Source organism: Colias eurytheme, chromosome 29 (assembly GCF_061535395.1).
Source record: "Colias eurytheme isolate Ceu_HAF_F1 chromosome 29, ilColEury1 Martin Lab GWU primary, whole genome shotgun sequence".
NCBI lineage: Eukaryota > Metazoa > Arthropoda > Insecta > Lepidoptera > Pieridae > Colias > Colias eurytheme.
The window spans coordinates 1,158,532-1,182,948 of NC_143008.1; the positions used below are offsets into that span (position 1 = coordinate 1,158,532).

General features: G+C 34.9%; 1 protein-coding gene across 1 annotated transcript; it reads left to right on the forward strand.

Annotated features, from left to right (window-relative positions):
- Positions 1 to 6,121: 6,121 nt before the first annotated feature.
- Positions 6,122 to 18,637, forward strand: LOC149896021 (uncharacterized). Its single transcript, XM_090118110.1, has 4 exons — positions 6,122 to 7,194; positions 10,196 to 10,274; positions 17,711 to 17,852; positions 18,451 to 18,637. Exons 1-4 carry the CDS (start codon positions 6,801 to 6,803, stop codon positions 18,568 to 18,570), a joined length of 735 nt encoding a protein of 244 aa, XP_089974236.1. The 5' UTR covers positions 6,122 to 6,800; the 3' UTR covers positions 18,571 to 18,637.
- The last annotated feature ends 5,780 nt before the right edge of the window (positions 18,638 to 24,417 follow it).

A 24,417-nucleotide genomic window follows, 5' to 3' on the forward strand; every position in this document is an offset into this window, starting at 1 on the left:
TCCGCCCCGGCTTCGCCCGTGGTACCTACATGTTTAAACTATCCTATCTCTCAAGTTGGATCGAACTGCACATGGTGTGAAAATTTTATTATAATCGGTTAAGTGGTTTAGGAGTCCATTGAGGACAAACATTTTGACACGAGATTTCACTATCATCACTACATATCATCACTACATAGTATAAAACAGTCGCTTTCCCTGTCCCTATGTCCCTATTTCCCTATGTCCCTTTGTACGCTTAAATCTTTGAAACTACGCAACGGATTTTGATGCGGTTTTTTTTAATAGATAGAGTGATTCAAGAGGAAGGTTTATATGTATAATAACATCCATTAAATAGTGGAGAAGTACTGTTATTTTTGAGGTTTCTAATGTGATGTCGTAAAAAATTACATTTTTTCCGCTTACATTGCAAACGCAGGCTGAATCCTACGAGTTTTATCAAAATAATGTACTAAGTATTATACACATTGAAAAGGTCTACAGAAAAGTCCGCGATGGTATATTATGTCTATCTCTTATGGATAACCCACAATAACTTTTTTTGTCATTTACTTTTTACGACAAATAATGGCTAATTTTCGGAGCGATTTTAACTAATACAGCATTAATCCTTAACCAATTAAATACCTTGAATACATTGTTCATTTAATATAGATCTATATGGCCCTTTACACCGTATGATTTAAGTGAATATTTTCGAAGATATTACAGATTTAAAAATTGTGGGACGTAGCGTACCGGTACCGGCCGCCCTGCTATCTATTTTATACACGTGCGAAGCCGGAGCGGGCCGCTATGTTTTTATATACAACGTTCACAGTTTTTCTATAGTGTATTTAGTATCAGCATTGCACCCGTGCGAAGCCGGGGCGGGTCGCTAGTGTAGTATAAAACAAAGTCGCTTTCCCTGTCCTTATGTCCCTATGTCCCTATGTCCCTTTGTACGCTTAAATCTTTGAAACTACGCAACGGATTTTGATACGGTTTTTTTTAATAGATAGAGTGATTCAAGAGAAAGGTTTATATATATGTATAATAATATCCAGAAGTACTGTAACAACCAGAAGTAGTGCACAAGTACTGTTATTTTTGAGGTTTCTAATGTGATGTCGTAAAAAATTACATTTTTTCCGCTTACATTGCAAACGCAGGCTGAACCCTACGAGTTTTATCAAAATAATGTGCTAAGTATTATGTACACATTGATAAGGTCTACAGAAAAGTCCGCGATGGTATATGTCTATCTCTTATAGATAACCCACAATAACTTTTTTTTGTCATTTACTTTTTACGACAAATAATGGCTAATTTTCGATGCGATTTTAACCAATACAGCATTAATCCTTAACCAATTAAATACCTTGAATACATTGTTCATTTAATATAGATCTATATGGCCCTTTACACCGTATGATTTAAGTGAATATTTTCGAAGATATTACAGATTTAAAAATTGCGGGACGTAGCGTTTGCGGCGGTACCGGCCGGCCGCCCGGCTATCTATTTTATACCCGTGCGAAGCCGGAGCGGGCCGCTATGTTTTTATATACAACGTTCACAGTTTTTCTGTAGTGTTTTTAGTATCAGCCACAGACATGTATCAAGATAGACTAAGCGAGTGTATGTACTTCCCGTGTCCAAACTAAGTTTATGAAACTTACTTGACGCTGGCCTACACTCAGTCCGCGCTTGCAGTTCGCCAAGGAAAGACGTGAAGCTGAATAAAGTAAAATGCCGAATTGCGCCATTATAAACTGTAGAAACTCCACAGCTGTGAGTGGCCGAGTTAGCAGAGATGTTTCCTTCCACCGGTAAGTAATTTTCTAATCAGAATATGCACTATTTATTTTAAAATCAAATAAAGAATATCTGTGAAAAACGATCGTGACAAACACGGATACCAAATCATACGAAATGATTCGGAATACATTGCGGCTTTTACTTGGCACGGTAAAGATCGCGTCGTATGATAACAAGCAATGAATAGCGTCTTCTCATTTTTCTGTTCTCATTTTTCTGTCCAATTGTGTGGTTAATGATGTTCATTTGATGCAACAGTTCTCGATTCTAATCGATTTTATAATCGAACAGAAAAATGATAATTTGAAGGAGCAATTTTTCAGAAAAAAAGGCATAGATTTTTTTTGTCATTTAATACGACTTGACCTAGAACTTTTAAGTATTTTAATACAAAGGTACTAAAAATAAATATTATGACATGGACGCCATTAGTTAAAGTGTCATATTGGGAGTTTTTTAAGAAAACTCCTTATTGCTTAGACTATGTTTGTTTTTTCAGTTTTCCAAGTAACCCGAACATAAAAGGAAAATGGATCGATGCAACGGGACATAAAGATTGATTGATTGACAGTTTCATTACTTTCTTTCGATGGCCTCTCTAGTACGTAGTACATGGTAACTCAATGGGCATATGTAAGAAAAAGCTAAAACACATTAGTTTACTTGTTAGAATATTAAAAGGTTTATAACTTTATTTTATCATCCCTCTGTCTATGGTAATTATCATTTTTCTGTCTTGAATCGATTTAGTAATCGATTACGATTCATTTATTTGACTACCTCTTAGACATAGATCTAGTTTGATCTGATTTCTTTCGATTTACTTCGATGGGATAGGACGATACTAGAATCGCCGCGCGAGTGGCGGCCTAATCGATTTAGCGTAAAATGAAATTAACATCACTAAAAAGCGCTCGTGACGTCATAACGCGTCAAGGTCAGTACAAAAAATATGACACGCTTGGTTTTCATACAGATCGCGGTACTTGCGTTGTCTACTTAAATATACATGTCTGTGGTATCAGCATTGCACCCGTGCGAAGCCGGGGCGGGTCGCTAGTATATTAAGATTGGTTATTATGATATATTAAGATTGGTCGCGTTTCATTAAAATAATATTGTAAATGATTATAATTATTCTGTGTAGTCATTGAAATAATATTTCATATTGGTTCAGTTGTATGTTTGAACAAACAATTAACAAATCGATAGAATCTAAAACCAGAAGAGGAATCCAAGAGGTTTCTCTTTAATAATAAATTTAGAAAATATACAATTCAATATATGTATTATTATTATTAGAAATTATGTAATCTTATGTATTTTGAACAATTCAAATATGTAATTCTGGTTATCACAAGAGACTAAAAAGTGAGTACCTAGTGCTTGTTGCGGTTATAAAAATAGGTATCTACCTAGTTTAGTTCTTTTTAAGGCATCTAAGTAGGTATATATTATTTATTCATTTATGTGAAGAACAAAAATTTGTTCCCGCTTTTACGAAAATTGACCTGACAGAGGACGACGAAGATTGGCTCATGAATATGTGGACCGTCGCTCAAATTCAATGTCATTTTCTGTAGATATTTTAGTTCAAAATTTCCGCCTGCGGCTTCGTCCGCGGTTTCAAAGAAAAACGCAAGTAGTTCCCGTTCCTGTGGGATTTCCGGAATAACAAGTAGCTAATGTCTTAGTCTGGGTCTTCAGCTACCTACATACCAAATTTCATTGAAATCGGTTCAGTAGTAAAAGTAGTAGTATCTTTAGTAATATCAAATCTTACTACATCTTCCTGTCACCGCCATTTGCAGGAAAATCTACATAACGCTGTATTTTCTTTCTAATTCAATCCTCTGTTCATTTCATTGATTCCGGTGGTAAGATATTGGTAAAAACTTGCAGATAATTTATATTGCATGTCCTACTAATATTATAAATGCGAAAGTTTGTGAGGATGTGTGTGTGTGTGTTTGTTACTCTTTCACGCAAATACTACTGAACTGATTACAATGAAATTTGTCACACATATAGAGGATAACTTGGATTAACACATAGGTTAGGTTTTATCCCGGAAATCCCACGGGAACGGGAACTATTCGGGTTTTTCTTCGAAAATCGGTGGTAAATGTTAAAATATGTACTTAATGACGTTTCAAAAGTGCTTCTAGAAGAAGTCTAATTGAATAAATAAATGTTTGAGTTTGAGTTTGAGTTTGAAAAAAAACGCGGGCGACGCCGCGGGCGGAAAGCTAGTACCTAGTACTTACATATTTTAATTTCGATTCATAACAAAAATCTATGTGGCGTATGGGCATTCCCCTTATCAATACCTACTAGTATGAAAACTGAAGAGTTTGTTTGATTGCTTGAAAACGCTATTATCGGGAATTACTGGACCGATTTGAATAATACTTCCAGTGTTAAATGGCCTATTATTGATGAGGGCTATTATATATTTTTCATCTTATTTTTAACTATATCAAAAAAGTGGGTAAAATATAAAGTTAGTAGTTATTTGAACGTTTGCTAATAATTTATATCTGCTTGCAAGGACTTGGCCCGAGTTTATCGAGATAAAAATATGCTTTTATTGCTTACTTTGGTACAGAAGAAATCTTGAGTAAAAAAAAATCCATACTAATCCATACTTATATTATAAATGCGAAAGTAACTCTGTCTGTCTGTCTGTTACTCAATCACGCCTTAACTACTGAACCAATTTGCATGAAATTTGGTATAGAGATATTTTGATACCCGAGAAAGGACATAGGATAGGTTTTATCCCGGAAATCCCACGGGAACGGGATTTCTTTGAAAACGCGGGCGAAGTATTAGGTATATGTATATATCAACTCGCTAAGATCAACAGGAGCGGAGCACTGCGGGTAAAACCGCGGAGCACAGCTAGTACGAAATAAACTCTATCTGCCTGTCAACTATACTCTCTTCTACACGCCTCATCTATAGGATAGATATGGATGAAATTTAGTACAAAGACTGAAACCCGAGAAAGTACATAGGATAGTTACAGAAAATGTTATGGGATCGGGAACTATGCGAGTTTCTCTACTACGCGGGCGATGCCGCGGGCGGAAAGCTATATCACAGATAATATAATACTAGGCTATCTACTGTACTAAGTGAAACAGTGGTAACAATAAACGCATACCTAATTGTCAAGATATCTCTTCGAAATCCCCTTAAAACTTAGGGCCGATTTTTCAATGCTTGGATAAAACTTATTCGTCGAATAATGTATAGAACTACCATTTTAAAAACTTCTTCTAATTGCCCGTATTTGACAGTTTACGTGACATTTTAATATTATCGTGTAATATTTTTTTTTTAAACGCATTAACTACAATGTCAAAGATAATTAAAATTTCTAAAGCATCCTCTAAATTACCGTATTCCACCATTTCATATCAAAATACACATAGACGTTAAAGCGCTCTTCGGAATCCCCTTAAAAGTAGAGTATTGATTTTTATTATTTACGATACCTGCTCATCCAATATTTCAGGCGAGCGCTCAAGTACCAGCTTATGAAATTAAATTGTTTCAGCGAGAGACGTGCAGGCAAGACACACAGGGACGGATTGGCATTTTAATATTTAAATTTACTAATTTTAATTGCTATATGACTTTAAAAATTCTTTTACTACTTCTTTGCCGAGTAAAGTAGGCATTTTAGCTATTTTGTCTGTGTTGTTCAAATATTTTTAACTACACAGCTTCCGAAGTAATATTTGGATAACCTGTCAGTTTTTTAACCATCATCTGAAAAATAGTCGCGCCTCGTGGTTTCACCCGCGTGGTTCTGCTCCTGTTGGTCTTAGCGTGATGATATAATATAGCCTTCCTCGGTAAATGGACTATCTAACACCGAAAGAATTTTTCAAATCGGACCAAGTAGTTCCCGAGATTAGAGCGTACAAACAAAAAATCAAACTTATAAAGTCATGAAACTACGTTTGCTCACGTGGTACTGATAATTTTATTGAAATTCCATCAGAGGTTTTTGCGCAATAAAGTACTGTTCCTACATTTAACCTCAATTTCCCTTCCATTCAAATTTATAGTCTGTAAGAATTTGAAATTTGATTATTACGTCTACCTTTGTAACCACGTCTTGGGTTGAAACTACTACCAATGGAAATTCTTTTCTGTGCCTGATGATAAAGTTTATCTCTACACAGATCTTACCAAAATGATTTGATAATTCATTCATTAATATATTAATTTCTATCCAAAAATATATACCTACTAGTACGTTTTTAAAAGAAAACCCCGCATAGTTCCCGTTCCCGTGGGATTTCCGGGATAAAACCTATCCAAGTTACCCTCTATATGTGTGCTAAATTTTATTGTAATCGGTTCTGTAGTATTTGTGTGAAAGAGTAACAAACACACATACATCCATGTTCACAAATTTTCGCATTTATAACATTAGTTAGGAGTTAGAACTATGTTAAGTTAATTAAAGCTATAGTTTAAGGCAATTTTAATTCGAAAAGAACTAAAATGGGAAGATTCCCACTATTCATTGTTATTTTTGTTAAATAGAATAGAAAATGGTTCTTACTTTTCTACAATTAGTTACTTATTGCTTTATCAACGTTATAATTGATTCAATCAGTATTAGAAACTCCTAATTAACCTTACGGACTTAATATACGCTCAAATCCGTGCCTGCCTCAATCAAAGGTCTACCGACCACAAATCACTGTACCACCACTCCCACTAAATCTGACTCCGCCCCCACGCGCATGCGTATCACCAGCCAATCAGAGCACCCCTTTCAACCCCCCAGGGGGCCACAATCAACCCTCAATTGAGATTATTCCCTGTCATTTTTTCGCTCTCAACCGATCGTCTGGCCCCGCCTTCATTTAATTTAAAATCGTCATAACCGCAATCGCCTTCGACCTGTCAATAAGTGGACTATATTATTTAATGGACCGCGCTGATGATGTCGTGTTATTATGTGATCTAAGATGGATACGAGACAGGTGTACCCGAATCTGACGGATCTGCTATACCAACAGAACTTGGAGCGTTTGGAGAGCGACAAATTCGAGAGCGATAGATTCGACCATGAGAGATATGACAACGATCGGTCCACGTCGGTGTCCCTGGAGGAGGAAGACAGTTCGTCGGCTTTTGGTGTCGATTTGAGCGGGAAGAACACGAATTTGGGCGGGAAGTCGTTTACAATTGCTGCTATATTGGGTTTGACGAAGTCTGAGGAGGATGTGATGAACCTGAGCGTGCAGGAGCGCTTGCAGCAGAATCAGAAGCATTTGCAGAACTATTTGTATACAGGACATGATGTGCCGAGGATCAATGATGGTTTCTGCAGACTTGGCGTGCCGACGGCGCTGCGGCAAGGTAAGTACTAAGTGTTACATTTTAATTGCTCAAACTCAAACTCAAACATTTATTTATTCAATTAGACTTCTTTTAAAGCACTTTTGAATCGTCATAACATTTTTAACATTTATCACCGATTCGGAAAGCAGTATCTATGAGAAAGAACCGACAAGAAACTCCATAGATGCTCTTTTAAAATCATGTCAATATTACAATTTATCTAAATTACCGTAAATTATTTTAATTAAAATAGTGTGGATTACGGCTTATATTTTATTGATAAATTGGAACAGACAGTTTAGAGTTTAGACTAGCGTTTCCCGAAGCCGTAATTAAAAGAAAAAACTTAGTTATATACTTACTTAGTTTCTTTAAACTAATCAATGTACAGTTTTAAACTAACGTGAAAGTTCCTGTTAAAAATATACCTACATAGCTAAGTACATCATACATGTAATATTACATACCTATATAATCAATACTTACAGAAAATTAAAACTTTAATAATTAACAAAATGAGATTATCCCGTCTTAGGTCCGTCATGAATTCTAATTATAATTGTACATGTAAGTATAGATAGTGTTTGCTACTATGATATAAAAATAGGGAATACGGAATAAAAAAATTATTATTTAGAGACTAAGATAAGTAATCATAGAAAAAAATAATTAGCTTTCAAATGAAAACAGAATCATCAGTATCAGCCCACTCGAAAGTTCTGAAATCTGAGCACGCTCAATTGGACTGTATTCTTTTTTGGGTTTGCTACAAACAAAAAAAGGGAAAATTCTCCTTTATTTGAAGTCAATAGAAAAAGAAAATTGAGCTAAATTTAAAGATTCACCTAGCAATTTTCGGGCTTCATCAACAGACTGGTATATACCTATGTAGTTACAACTTGCGCTGATAAAAGCCTAAAATTAAGAAAAAATAAATTTTGGTATACCTATAAGTTATCGCTCGAAAGAAGATGGGACATTCTATTATGGTCATTTATAAAAAGAAGCGCTAGCCGAGTTCGATTTAGAAACGTTATTATTTGGCGAGATTGTTCTATTTTCTTATTATCTTTTCAAATTCCGCTGTTCACTGTTCAGAGCTAATATTATACAGTACGTCCTTTGCAAGATGCGACAAACCTTATTCAGTAGATATTATTATAAGCTTATATTTTGTTCAAAGATATTTTAAAGATTATCTTCTTCTTATAAATTACCAGTCTTCCGCCCGCGGCTTCGCCCGCGTTTTCAAAGAAGAACCCGCATAGTTCCCGTTCGCGTTATCCTATTGTTCATCCAAGTTAACCCTCTCTATGTGTGCTAAATTTCTTTGCACTCTGTTCAGTAGTATTTGCGTGAAAGAGTTACAAACACACACATACACATCCTCACAAACTTTCGCATTTATTATATTAGTAGGAAAGATTTTAACGGATTGTAACGCGATTTATTCCTTGTATTATTTCCCGACGTTTCGCACACTTTGCAGCGAGCGTGGTCACGGGGAGACTCCCCGAGAATTTCTATTTTAAAGATTTAAAATATTTTCGGCTTTAATCAGCTTTATTATTCACATTTCAAATAGCCGTCAATAAAAATGGATGCCATTTCCCTTGGTCATGGCATCACCCGTGAACAGACGACCTATATGGCTCTACTGTGCAATTTTTTTGTCAGTTTGTTATTCCTGAAAAAAGCAGCCAAGTGCGAGTCAGACAAGCGCACTGAAGGTTTCAGTAGGTACTATCATCTAGGTATAATAGAAAATCATTTATTGTATGGGGATACTTACATCATTTGTGAAAATTTCAGCTTTCTAGCTATCACGGTTTATGAGATACAGCCTGGAGACAGACAAAGAGACAGACAGATAACGAAGTCTGAATAATAGGGTCCCGTTTTGCCCTTTGGTTACGGAACCCTAAAAAAACTCATAAATTTTTAAAACTTCACGCGTTTGATAATTTACGCGAAGATAGGAAGAACAACAGGAAAACAACTTATTGGTTCGTTATTTACTGATTTACAACCAAAGCAAAGGTGTACAACTGTACAATTTTAATGATTAAAAATACGCCCAGTACCTGGCATTTAGGCTATAAAAAACATTTTAATTTTTAAATCATCAATTTATGCAATTTGTCTTATTAAGTAATTTGTAAACATTTGATAAAAATAGAGAAACGAAAACTTTTGTTTTATGTTTGTTTTTCAACCTGAAAGCTGTAAGTATATTTTGAAGCAATTAGGTACTTTATTTTTTAATAAATAAATGACGTAAAAATAAATTAAGTAAGAACAGAATTATAATAATGAATGTCAAACGCAAATTAAAACAACGAGTCATTCACATTTGAAGGGGATTATATTAAAAAGGGTCCCTTTTATTTGATGTTCAATTACCCTTCCGCTTAGTCGTTAGTTTCATCAATTTCGATACAACTTTAAATTTGTTTTATTATAAAGATTTATTACTTTTTATCTAAATAAATACTATAAGTATTTAATTGTAATACCTAAGTATTTTTAAAGATTTAATTAGCACAAAGGGACCGTAGATATTATTATTCTATATAAATTTCAGCTTGATACCCCTCCACGCTTCCCGAGAAAAAAAATATAGGATATTGCAGACTAATTTTTGCACAGTTAATCATCCACGTGAAGCCATTTACGAAAATCACCATGCCATACTTTTCGATGTTTCTAAATGGTCGCTATACCGCCGAAAATTAGCAAACTAGGCGGCCCGTGTCCCTGGGAACGTAATCCTACAAATATTATAAATGCGAAAGTTTGTGAGGATGTGTGTGTGTGTTTGTTACTCTTTCACGCAAATACTACTGAACCGATTAAAATGAAATTTAGCACACATATAGAGGGTAACTTGGATTAAAACCTATCCTAATTCCTATGTGTAGGTTAGGTTTTTCTTTCAAAACGCGGGCGAACCCGCCGGTGGAAAGCTAGTAAATTATATGGGCCGATGATGACGAGATTTGATTCCATTTTTTTACAGACACCCCGAGGTCCGAGCTAAGACCTCAAGTGGCGCAGATGAAAACTGCGAGGTCACATTCAATATCATGTTCAAATAGGTAAGAGTAAGACTAATTATAACTAGCTTTTAATTTACTTTCTATCTACTACAATCTGAAAATAAACAGTACAAGTAGTATTATGCGATTTATATAAGAATATGATCGATTCTGCGCCATTTTGTGTTGCCATAAGTGTTAATTTAAACTTATTCATAATTTTAGGTTCAAGTTTTAGAAATAATGTTTGTGCCTCATTAAATTTGGTATAAGAGTGAGGCAAAATCTATTTGCTTAGTTGTTTACCTATATCGCAATGTGGAAAAATAATTGTACAATATTGGTAATGTATAATAACGGTCTCGACTGTCCAGCATTACTTAGTAGGCTCTGTATCAATGTACCGTCTAGACTCCCCCGTCAACCCCGTTCCCTCCTGAGTGCGCCTTCATATAGGACAAATCTTGGCAAAAATTCACCCATAGTGAGACTCTCCCACGAGTATAATAAGCTCACGAGCATCTCGGGAGACATAGACATCTTCGGTCAATCATTAACGAAATTTAAATCGTTAATCCTCAAAATCTGTAATGAGCGATAAAAATATTATCTATTATCTTCTTATTAAATGTATTTTATGTATAAAGTTTGAATGAATTATAATTAATTTAATTAGAATAAAATATTTAAGCACTTTGACGATCAAAATATTATTATATTAAAATAGCTGTGTTTTACCTGAAAATAAAACACATATTAAATACTTACCTATATTTGAAGCTTACTTCATTGAGAAGGTACCTAGCTTTTTCCGCCTATTTTGCCCTCTCTTTCCGTTGTATATATGCTATCTCTCTCGCACACCTCTCCACCAGGTGGCGGGGCGCACGATAATGTGCGGGCGCTGGATGTTTTTTCATTGAGTCGAAATCCACAACAGGTGGACGTTAAGTGTAAGCTTCAAATATAGGTAAGTATTTAATATGTGTTTTATTTTCAGGTAAAACACAGCTATTAAACACTTGACCGTAATTTGAAGCTTACTTCATTGAGACCTGTTTGTTACCCACCTGGTGTACAATGTGACGCCAATGTGAATTTGAATACATAAGTAATTACTTATTTCTTTATTTGAAAGAGTAAGGTGTGCAGATAGTATACCTACTAATAAATCACACAAATTTTTATATTATATAATATATTAACAATCCCAGATGAAAAGTTAATCAAATAAGAACCAAAAAGTTAATCATAATGATTAAAAGTATTAGAACTTATGAGATTGGTTCAAGCGTACCTTAGTTAACCTTTTTGGGCTTGAAAAGTTAAAGTTACTACAATTTCCACTATCTTTAGCGTAAATCTGCGAAAGCGCCAGTAACGACTTTCAATTACGCATTTAGATGTTACTTACAAAATGAAGCAACAGCTGATCCCGACGAGGCAAAAATACCTCAAACTCAAACCTTTATTTATTCAATTAGAACTCTGCAGAAGCATCATTGAATCATCTTAACATAGAATTACCAAATGTCTCAACTCACACAGTTTTAACCCAACCTGCTACAAGCGGACAAGAAGAGACCTTGGTCCTTACTTTTGGGGTCAGAAGTAAGGTCACCCCTTGAATAAGGCAATAAAATATCAAAACAGGTAAACGGTTTAAATTATAATACAGATTTTTAACATCCAACTAAACCGTGCGGTATCTTTTAATGTTTAGACTTTAGAGCCAACGTCGCAATCATAATCTAAACATGGCTGGTACTTTCAGTACAATGCATGAATTATTTATTTAAAACTGATAGGTCATAAACTCTGTACTGGAAACAAATATACTGAACTCAAGAGACTAAAATGATAAAGAGCTTATCTGTGTCCCAAAACTGCAATTACTACAGCTAAGTACGTTACTTTTAATCAATTCAGTTTTAAGATATAATTATGATTTACATCAGAACTTATATACCGAAAGTCTCGGGACTACATAACGTGACTTATTTATAATAGTGTTTGTGAATAACACTAGGCAGTCAACAGCTATATGAACGTCAGATAGGAAAAGAGCCAAATTTATCCAGTCAGTAATAAAGGATTTTAACTATACTTATTATAATTCAACCAACTACTACTAGCTACTCCGTACGTCTTTTGGGTAGACGGAGGCAAATTGGATTTTTATTCCAACTATATCATTTGATATTTTGAAAATGTACTCCACATTTTTATACCGTCAGAGTCATTTTGCAGATTATAGTGGTGCAGCACTGAACACTGTCTATTAGGTGGCTGGTGCTGCTGACCGGGCCTTCAGTTCCGCTTTCCAGAATACCTTCACCCTTCTAGGTGCTACTACTACTGAAATAGCGGTACTCTATCGCGTCGTTCAGGTCTCTAACTGACAGGATTTCTCATATTATCGTAACAACCTCGCTCGTTCTAATGCTGGGGCCACACTAACGGGAAATGCCATTAATTAACGCGATAATGGGCATTAACATTGCCGTTTGGCGAGGCGATAGCTTTATCGCGAGAATTAACGCAATGAAGCGGTCACACTACGTCCATCTTGCTAGAATTTTAGTAAAATTAACGCCGTTTTTATCGCCAACAATCGGCATTCACGTTGACCGTTCAAGTGTAGCCACCCACTTAACGCCTTAAAAATTATCGGAATAATTATCGCGATAAAGGGCATTAGACGTTAGACGTTAGTGTGGCCCCAGCATTACGAGAACAAATTATCGCCAAGGAATTCTGCTGCAGGATAATGGCAAGAGAGATTATAAGCTTAACTATGCATTATTATGCTCAGGAATATGGTGGATTTTGAATACTATCGTCGTCTGAAAGTATCTCCTTTCGATTAACTTCATTAAGGATGCAGATCTGATCCCATCTTTGTTCCGTAGGAATGCTACGACAGTCTAAACGTTACACTGGACAAAGCAAATTGCCCTAAATATAGTCGGTTGTTCCAACATCCGTAATATGGCTAGCCTACCTTGCTAGCCCTTGATTGTAACTGCTACCAATGCAGGCATTGCTCTCGTGTTGTCCACAGTTGTGCGAGTGCAAAAATGAAGAACAGAGCTCGTGGGGAGCTATGTCCAATGAATCTGTGTTAAGATTATGACAGTATAGGACAGTTAGCTGTGGATGCGAAGACAGGACATTACTTTATTCATCCGTAAACACGCGAGGCAGCCACGGACAGCGATATAGCAAGAACTAAACTAGCAAAGTTTAGTTCGCTTACCAGACTTATATTTTAAAAGCCGTATAGTCTGTACCTACTGCATTTCATTTATTGCCCCCCCCCCCCTCAAAGCAAAGAAATGAACAGTCATTTGGCAGAGCTTTCTCGTTGGGGTAGGGGTTCCAAGTAATATCTAATAATAAGAGGCTTTTGTTTGGATAAATTGACTTTCCGTTATTTATCCTCTATCCTATGTAACTCAACAGTCAGTATTCTCAGTATTCGTTGAGTACTTAAACGTTTTACGTAAATAGTTGTAGGTATATAACTTTATTATACAATATAATAATCCTGGTGGGATGACAAGAAACTTGTCTAACAAACGATTATCCTAATCCCTCAGCGATTTATTGTTTGAGCCCTGAAGAAAAAATCTCATGGGTGCAATAATGAGGTCAAATGGGTTGAAAAACGAGTCAAATAAATTGCCTACAAGACCGGGCAACTAAAATAGGCCTATGAGAGGTCAAATATACGTAATCAATCGTTTGAAATTTGAAATTTGAAATTTGATTTTGAATCAATCGTCATTTGTTACATTCAATCGCTTTGCGATTAAAAAATCTCTTCCGATGTTTTTATATGAAAATTGGTAGGCTAGTGCCATTGAATGACGATACCAAACATACCGTTGACACAAGGCTTGGTGACAATCCTCGAAACCACCGCCACAAATCATCTGCGAGATGATATTTGATCCGACTCGCCTTCCTTTGTTGTGAATAGGCTTTACATTGGTAAATACGATTTGTTCAATTCCAATTTCCATAATTGGTAAACCAATGGTGGTTTCCTGATTCCTGAAGCGTAAACTTTTAGGATACGAAGTATCAATTTCATGCGCCCATTATTTGACGTCTCTAACCTTTATTGTATTTATTAGGTCATATTACTATACTGCCCACTGTGAAGAAGATTTCAAAACCTCTTTCTACCTACCTTAGAAGAGTGAAGATCCGATACGGTCATATCCAAAACTTCTTTCGTGGGTCCTCGTTGACGAAAACAAATATCTATGATCATTTTAATGATCAATCCTTTTTATATTTGCACCAATCGCCATCAAAGCCCCGCGAGGGCTGATATATATTTGCACCATGTCTCCGTGAGGTACTGTTGTAGTCAAAGCCCCGCGAGGGCTGATATATATTTGCACCATTTCTCCGTGAGGGACGGTTGTAATCAAAGCCCCGCGAGGGCTGATATATATTTGCACCATCTTTTCCGTGAGGGACGGTTGTAATCAAAGCCCCGCGAGGGCCGATATATATTTGCACCATTTCCCTGCGAGCGACAGCTGCGCGAGGGATGTTTGTAACTAGAAATAAGTAGGGCCTGCCAAAAAATGCTTAAGAGACACCCTGCGAGGGTGGATTTGACCTGGCTAACCCCTGCGAAGAGTAGTGGCCACATTTATGTATTCTGCTTCGAGCAAGAATACACCTTAGTGCTAATCCAAAATTAGCAGTAAATAATCATTTAAATAATATAGCAATTAACAAGGTCCTTTAACTTATTTTCCAATGTTAGCGACAACTGTCCAGGATGAATTAATAAGAATTGATTTGACAATGGTAATTAATTATTATGTTTATATAAAAAAGAACTAACTATTTAATAAATTCATAATTCAAATCAATTCACTAAATTTTAAAATGAACTTCGATTCATATTTATTTTTGTTCATGCAATCGATGTAACATTTAGTTGCTTTATATTCGTTAACATTCCTTACGAACGCAACCATACCGTCGTAGGACGTTATATTTAATTGAACAAAATAATCTCCACTCACCCGCAATTTTTTACTTTTTGTCAAGGTGTACAAGTTTATAATATTATTCTAAAACGTTAGAAGTGAATTGTAAATCCTTTGAAATAAATGTATCTAAATCTAATTTATATTAAGGTATCTCGATAATTATTATACGGTAACCCTTTCAGCACAAGTTCAGTAAACCAAAGAATTTAATTGTAAAATTTTGGTACTTACTCGTTTAAACAAAAAAGTTGCATCATTTGAAACATAGGAAACGTAATTTTCAATCAAATTAGCCGTGTGTAATATGTCTATTTTCACATAAAAACGGATCAGAATAATACTCATAAAAGGACACGTATAGACTACGGATAGTTTTGAATGTGTGGTACATTCATGGTACGTATCTACTATACATGAGCGAATTCCATCATTATTCAGTTGAGCGGTAACTCCCGTACGATTTATAAAATAATATCACAACATGTTCTGACATGTCGTGACTTCTTGGAGCTGACTCATCTCGTTCGATAATTTTTAGTAGTAAACTATTATAGGAATTCCGAACCGTTCCTAGCGATAACGACAATGTAATAAAGTCGTAGCAATGGATTGTATGCCTGTAAAGCTTTGAGTTGGCTCATATCCATACTAAGTAGGTATTAATTGTAATTTTTCCAAGAAAAATTCACTTGTAACCTTGTAATAAAAACACATTATTAAAAATGAAATAAATAATTAAAAATATCTATATACAAGAGAGGGTATTTGATATATCTAGTAATATCAAATAATCACAAAAGTAATATTAACGATTCGAGTAAAGCCGAACGGTAACACCGTTAAAATAGCTTTACTCACAGTATTAAAAATTCAAATATTAATTAGTACATATTGCATAATGAAATATTTCAAAAGAAAAGTTACTATTTCAAGTAAAATGTAACGGTTGTATCGTTAATTTTAAATATCTTTATTCATGCTATTAAGTATTTAAGCATATTGAAAAATAAACTATTGCTGAAGGATTCATTAAAAACCTCAGCATTTTAAATAAAGTCCAACGATTATACCGTTGACTTTAAAGATTTTTACTCATTTTTAAGTAAAATATTATTAGAATAGATGTAAAAATAACTCACTGTACCGATCCGACGGGATACACTTTTTAACACTTTTAGCACTTGCTTTAAGCAATACTTAATACTTAATAGCACCAAGGTTGTAGTCTTGTAGACAACCTTCTCGCGGCGGAAGCTAGACGCCAATGAAAAAACATCCAGCGCCCGCACATTATCGTGCGCCCCGCCACCTGGTGGAGAGGTGTGCGAGAGAGATAGCATATATACAACGGAAAGAGAGGGCAAAATAGGCGGAAAAAGCTAGGTACCTTCTCAATGAAGTAAGCTTCAAATTACGGTCAAGTGTTTAATTTAAAATTATTATCATATAAAAAAAATAGTTTAAAATTATATTTTATTTTCAGTAAATTGACATATTGAATTTAATTTAATGTAATGTTGTATTTTCCTGTTATTGAAGGTGCAGTAGATCATATTGAATTTAATTGTAATCTATGTTAAATAGTATAGACTGTATCCTTTGTTGGAAAATCATATAAATAAATAAATAAATAAATGTTTTCTTGAAATTAGAAGATAGATATTTGGGATCGCGCTTCTCATTGTAGTGATTATTTTATGAACATAATGACCGCATGAGCAGCGTCGCGTAGTTTGTGCGGCTACGGGAAGCTAGGGATGTAAATGTCACGGCTAAAGGTAGGTGAGAACATAAACTTAAGATTAGCCGGCTAAACTTAGGTTTATTTTCGACGAGGTGTTAATGTTAGTTTGTTCTATCTTTAGCCGGCTAAACTTAAGTGTAACCGCAGGCCCGTGGCTAAAAATGTCGGGGTGGGTAGATTTGGTTAGCGCCGGGCCGGTGGAGGGCTTGAGGGGCCCGCACAGTGCCAGAAAACACTCGCCCTGTTCCTTACATGTATTATAGTAACCAAATCTACCCACCCCGACTCAGGGCAGAAAGCTGGTGGCTAGGTTAGGTTAGGTTAGAACTCTTAAGACCCGCACGAGCCGAGCGAGCGCAGCGAGCGTGCTGCGGCAGCAGCCGGCGAAGTGCCAGAAAACACTCGCCCTGTTCCTTACATGTATTATAGTAACCAAATCTACCCACCCCGACATTTTTAGCCACGGGCCTGCGGTTACACTTAAGTTTAGCCGGCTAAAGATAGAACAAACTAACATTAACACCTCGTCGAAAATAAACCTAAGTTTAGCCGGCTAATCTTAAGTTTATGTTCTCACCTACCTTTAGCCGTAAACATAAACACAAAGTAATTGATAACTTTTTTTAAGTCGTGGATTTATTATCTACTATTTGAAGAAATTTTTACATCATCAGCTTCCATTGCTCATAGAGCAAATCTGGTACACCTTGTATCTGGAATTTTCTTGACAGTTCTGGCAGAAGTAAGAGAATAAGGACAATCTTCACACCAGAGCAGCTGGAGCGCCTGGAGGCGGAGTTTGAGAGACAACAGTACATGGTCGGACCAGAGAGACTGTACCTAGCTCATGCTTTGCAGCTTACTGAAGCCCAGGTAAGGTTTATCTCAAACTGCCCCAGGAGGGTTGAGCTGTCAGGCTCTTATCTAGTGTTTTGGGCTGTTGACGGGCTGCCGCTGATGGGGTCGGACGGATTTTACCGTCTAGAATAGCGTCATTGAAGCGGTTTGATGGAACGCAGAGGTTTAGTGGATAGGGATCCGACATAGTCCACGGCCTCTTGCCCGGAGGCCATGGGTATCTATGCAAGATTTCCCGACATATTATTTTTATCGTCATCGTCAATTCTTTCTTATCCAAGGGGCAAACATTTGCAGCGGCTGAAGTGAATAAAGTTTACCAATTTATAACACAATTATCGAAAGAATGTAACCAATGGTTTATTGTTTTTATTTTATCATAGATGATTATGTGTGTTTTTTGCACCACAGAGGTAGTTATTTGAAAATTTAACACCTACTTGAGGCAGTTGCAGAAATTAAATGCCACAAAGCTAATTTATTATTTCTTATAGACCGATTTAATATTGTCCACAATCCACATATTATAAATAATTATAGTCATACATAATACTGAAGCAACTAATAGACAAGGAAGGGAAGGTAAGGTAAATAAAGTTCACTCACGTTTCAGGTGAAAGTATGGTTCCAAAATCGTCGCATAAAGTGGCGAAAACATCACCTAGAAGTGACACAACAGAGGCTAGCAGTTCTCCAGAGGCATAGGCCTGAGGAACGGGAGGAGGATATTTAAGAGCCTATTATATGATTTAGCCAGTGTTATAAACCGCACTGAAGTTGCTGAGAGTCGCTGCGTTGTGCAGATTGTCCTTACGTATTCTACAAGATACAACTTTACTTTTCCTTCTTAGACTTTACTCTATATTATGTATACTGCTATCGATAATAAAATTGTGTTGGTCTGTACGTGCGCTAATCTCATTTGCACCAACTTCAGAGCGGACGATAACTTTGGCGGGAACTTTAACAAATATGATTTCTTAATTCCAAAACCGCCTACAGATGATTGAGTATTGAATTTTCGTTGTTATATTTATATCAAATCATCACACAATAAATTGATTGAATTTAATATTTGTTAATTGAATTTGATGTTTCATGAAATTAAAACTTTTCAGTGAGAATGTTTATTTAAGTACCTACTAACTTCTGAAATTACAATTTAATGTCTTGAATAAACTGTGTAATGTTGCTGATGCATGTTTCAAAAATATTCTCGAAATTTTGACATACTTTTTCTTAAAAGATTCACCTTAAAATCAAGCAGAATATAGTGGAAATAATACTAATACTAATTAAGATATTACATTTCTCTCTTCATTATATGTAAATATCCGTTTAGTAAAATATTTTAATAATGTAAGAAAATATTAAAATTAACTTAATATAATTATAAAAATAAAGTACCCTACTTCGTATGCAATGTTCTCGTTTTTTGGCAAGGCAAGAATAGATATGAAGATATTTTATCAATTTAATGTAACAGCAATTGTTTTAATATTGTCTTGAGCTGTCATTTGTCGAAATGTTAAAATATAATAAAAAGGCCGGCAAAGCACCTGTAACACTTCTAGTGTTACAAGTGTTTATGGGCGGTGGTGACCACTTAACATCAGGCCAGCCTGCTCCTCTGCTTGCTCTGACATAAAAAAAAATGTTTTCAATTATGCCCTATTTAAAATAATAAATAAGAGATACATTAAGTTTATTTGTAATGCATTTAGAAATTTCACAGTACATACGTACTTTTGTTTTTAAATTAAAACGCCTGGTAATAAAAATTAGCGAAGCAGTGTATACTCGTCTTAGTCTTAAGATAAGATATTAAATATCATTTATAATATTAATGTTTAATATAAGATAGTGAAATTAGTATAATTAATAAGATAAGGATAGGTATTAAGCAAGTATTATGAAAAAAAAAACAACTGGAATTGTACCATTATTATTATTATAAACTTTAACCTACAAATAAAAATAAAATATGTTTTAAGGGGATGGGTTTATTATTATATGGGTTAATTGTTAATTAATTCGCTCATAAAAAATACAAGTTATAAATCATCATCGAATATGATTAGCTGCTTTTTATCTTTTAACAAAATACATAGCTAAGTTTTATCAATGTACATTATAATTATAATTATTGTAAATTGTCGTAATTACGAATTTATAAATAAATTATAAAACAATTATACCTACTTTGTATTGTTCCATCATTGTTCTGCAATAATGTGTGAATATTTCTCAGTGACAGAAAAGAATCAGTAGAATTCTATAATCTATGGTCTAAAGCTGTATCGTCATTGTTAGAAATGCTTTTACATTTTTTCTGTAGGTATAATATAATTATAGGCTTTAACCCGCTTTAACCTATAATATTATATACTCTAAGGCCGCCTGTCCATCTGCAAGAAAACTTGCGCAAGAAATGTCCGACAGTCTGTCTGACAGCAGCTTGCAAGTTTACTTGCATGTGGAAACGCGGCCTAAGGCTTTAACTATAAAAATTTAAATAAAAAAAAGAAAACAACATTCTATTCAGAAATATGACAGCCCTTTAACATTATACCTTTTTAAATGTACATAAAAATATAAAAGTGGATATGTTACACCTACTTCTCATGAATCAAAAGCTGAAAGGATTTGTCTTCTCTTGAATTAGGCTTACCTATAACTTAGCAAATTGAAAACACTGCAAATTGTCGTCTGGAGCCATCTGGAGCCGGGAAGAGCAGTTTGTAAAACCTCATTTCGTCGTTCGTTCATTCTTATGACTAACAGCGTAACAATTTTCAGACTCCATACCTACTGGCAAGAAATCACCTCGGTTTATATTTTCAATGTCGTTATGCAGTTCACCTCATGCTTGATTCAAAATTAACATATTTTCCTTATACGTTAATGGAATAAACTTTATAAAATTGACTAGCTACAGACAAGCTAAAAACTGTGGAATAACCAACTTCTTCTTAACAGTTCACTGTTTTTATTAGCTTCATTTTGGCTTCATCTGTATGTTTGTATGACTCCTATTACTTAAGTCAATTTTGATTCACTTTAAAAACATATACTTGATTTAATTCAAACTTTGAACACTTGTCAAGAATCGGTGACACTCATGGAACTATATATATGGTGACACTACAATCCATACTAATAGTAGTAGATATTATAAATTCGAAAGTAACTCTGTCTGTCTGTTACTCAATCACGCCTAAACTACTGAACCAATTTTCATGAAATTTGGTATGGATATATTTTGATACCCGAGAAAGGAAACAACATTCTCGGGTATCAATATATCGGCTACTTTTTAACCTGGGAAAATGACGCAATCCCGGAAATCCCACGGGAACGTCAACTACCAATAATTTCCTATACGAAACTCTCGATTGTGGTAGCTAACAGAGGTAACAAGGATACAATTTTTTGATTTGATTAGCCTCTGTTAGCTACCACAATCGAGAGTTTCGTACATGAAATTATTGGTCGTCTCATCAAAATAAAGCTACTCACGGAAAATTAGCTTGATAGTAATCACTTGCGAAAATGGGCGATGGATCCTGAACTGATACACTAAAATAATCCATATGGCATGATTCACGCGCGATGACAGCGTATTTCATGTATAACTTTGGTGTTTCTACACCGATTAATATGATTCTTTTTTTATTGAATAGGTAATAATGTTAATTTTTTTTTAATTAGGGATGAGTGAGAGTGTTGTAAACGTAAGAGTAGACAAATATAATCAGAAAGCTCCGAATTGCTAAGCTATTGAAGTTTCACGTGTTATTGAGAGTCAATTTTAAAAGATAGACATAATATGCTATCTAGGAATTTATTTTTATACTAGCGGTCCGCCCCGGCTTCGCCCGTGGTACATATGAAAAAAAATAGATGTTGGCCGATTCTCAGACTTACCCGATATGCACAGAAAATTTCATGAGAATCGGTCCACCCGTTTCGGAGGAGTATGCAGACTAACATTGTGACACGAGAATTTTATATATAAGATAATAATAATAAGAACATTTGTGTCGTACATGATTTCTATGTAGCACGCGACGGAAGCTTAAAAAATGGAGTAACTTCTCCCGTTTTCCCAATATTTACCATCACTGCTCTGCTCATATTGATCGTAGCGTAATAAAAAGTATACTATAATCTGCCCAAAGTATGAAGAATTATTCATAGTAATAATTCAAGTCGTGTAGTTTTTGTTTCTATAACGAATATACAGACAGACAAAAATTTTACTGATTGCATTTTTGGCATCAGTAGCGATCCCTTATCACCCCTTCATAGTTTTTTTTAAATATATTTCATGTACAGAATTGGCCTCTCTACAGATTTATTATAAGTATAGATGTAGTGATGATGATTAAAGCCTAATAGGGCGTCATTAAATTATCCAATTAATAAGAATATAACAACCCGTGCACGGTACAAAGAATTGTGCCCGTGCTTGTGCTCGTTGAACGTCACTTTGAACACAAGCGTCTGAACTCTGAACCCACCATTAGGGTAAATTCTACATCTTCTGCTAAACCAGAAGACAACGCAACTGTTTATTAAAATTGTTATAAACAGATTGCAAAAGCTTACATGCTCTTGAGAAACCATTAATAACGGAATATTGCAATACAGTATGGAAATTACAAACAAGAGGTATGGTAACTCGGCCTTCGAATACGCGGATTCTGAACGAATGTAGGACAAATACTTGGTTTTATACATTGCAAAATAGATGTAAGTATATGCATCGAATAAAACCAAGCAATACTATCTAATTTCGTAACGCTATGCCATTTGGAGCACACTTGGCTCTATTAATATAGGTTCTCTATGTAACATTTATTAGGAAGTTTTGACTTTACTCAGGCCTCAGATTTAAATAAAATATGCCGTATAGATTGAGAAATTGAAAATAATTGTTTATTATTTCGGTTTTATGTGTCTAATGCTGGATCTGGCTGGATCAATGGATGAAGAGTGGAATAAATTCGATTGCTAAGGCGGGATCACGGTGCACGGTGGTCAGTGAAAGATTTTTTCATTTCATTGTGATCGATTTTTTTCTATTCATTCAATATTTCTCAATGATTGTTTAATTTATCTGTACAATATCCACATTTTTTTAGTAGGAAACGAGCACAATTCTTCACGAATTAGGCCAGCTCGCCTCGCACCATGGATAAGAAGCTACACTTCTACAGAAGCTCGGCGTCAAATGCAACTTACCTCGATCCTTTTTTACTTGATTTTAACCCACTTAGGACTGATTTAAATCAAATTTTGTACACTTATCAAGGACGCGGACGATGCAATCATTTCTTGAGTTCTCAAATTTTTTGTATTTTTTTATTATTTTTATTTCTTCGACTCTGAATTATTAAGCGACTTACGGTACTAAAGCCTACAAACCAGCTTGCAACGTCTTAGTCGTTGGCAACAGGGAAGCGAAGCGAAGACGTGTCAAGTAAAATATTCGTTTTCTACAGCGTAGCGAAGCGAAGGCGTGACTTCTACAACAGTATCATTAAAACAATGTATTAGATCACAAACATGCAACACATTGCGTCACTGTTACGTATCGTGATGAAGTATTTAATATTTTATTAGGAAAGTGAAATCACTGGGACCGGTTATAACTATTAGCCAATTTAGTGATGTGCTTGTGTCGATAAATTTTGGATAATTTTATTAATTCCTAGTTTATTTGAAATGTTATGATGAAAAGGAAAATTAGCAAGCTACGTTGAGGTTAATTTTGTACTGTGTTTTATACATCAATGCAGAATGTAGACTATTATTGAAGTTAGTTAAAAGAGTGTAAAATTAGGTAAAATATTGGGGATTACGTGCGTTTTGAACAAAACACAGCCAATGCAAAAGTTTATTATAAATTCTGATGACTTGATTTGGCGTCTGGAATTACATATACCAAGTAATAATGGATTCGAAGTATAACTCAAGGACAATCTTGCAAACTAGAACTTTCTTCTCCACTTATAATATATGTGTATCAAAAATTTATTCAACTGTTGTATGTTGTAAAGAAGCGCCCTCATTTTGTATTAAAATATCATTTCGACACGAACGTTGTTCTATTGCGACATTACATGTTACATTCTGAATGCAGTCGTGCTTCTGGCGGGAAATTGTTATCTAATGCTAGTACGTTTGATAAGAATGAATATACCTTCTACCTTTTAATAATTACTGCATATTTGTTTTAATTATTTTTCCTTTAGATTTTATATTACAGAACCTACTCCCGCCTTCACTCTGTGGGATCGTAGGTATGATGAAATTTCTTTAAATACATCGTCGCGAGTAGTATTGGACTTAAATCGTAACAAACATATTATTATATTGATCTCTGTTTTTTAGACAAAATAAATTTATAAGATTATTTTTAAGTTTAAGTGAACTTCCTTGGCAATATTCAAAGATAACGAAAATCGTCGCCTTACTCCGTGACGTGACGGTATTGCCATGATGCAACCTTGAAATTTTACTCTCAACGCGAAAAGAAGGTTCACTTTAATAAGAAAACAATAAAAAGTAATAA

What these genes read in the sequence shown, in the direction of transcription:
- LOC149896021 (XM_090118110.1), top strand. Translation starts at nt 6,801, where the DNA reads ATGGATACGAGACAGGTGTACCCGAATCTGACGGATCTGCTATACCAA. An exon ending in TCAATATCATGTTCAAATAG is followed by an intron (nt 10,275 to 17,710) that starts GTAAGAGTAAGA and finishes TTTTCTTGACAG; the next exon opens with TTCTGGCAGAAGTAAGAGAA. An exon ending in TGCAGCTTACTGAAGCCCAG is followed by an intron (nt 17,853 to 18,450) that starts GTAAGGTTTATC and finishes CTCACGTTTCAG; the next exon opens with GTGAAAGTATGGTTCCAAAA.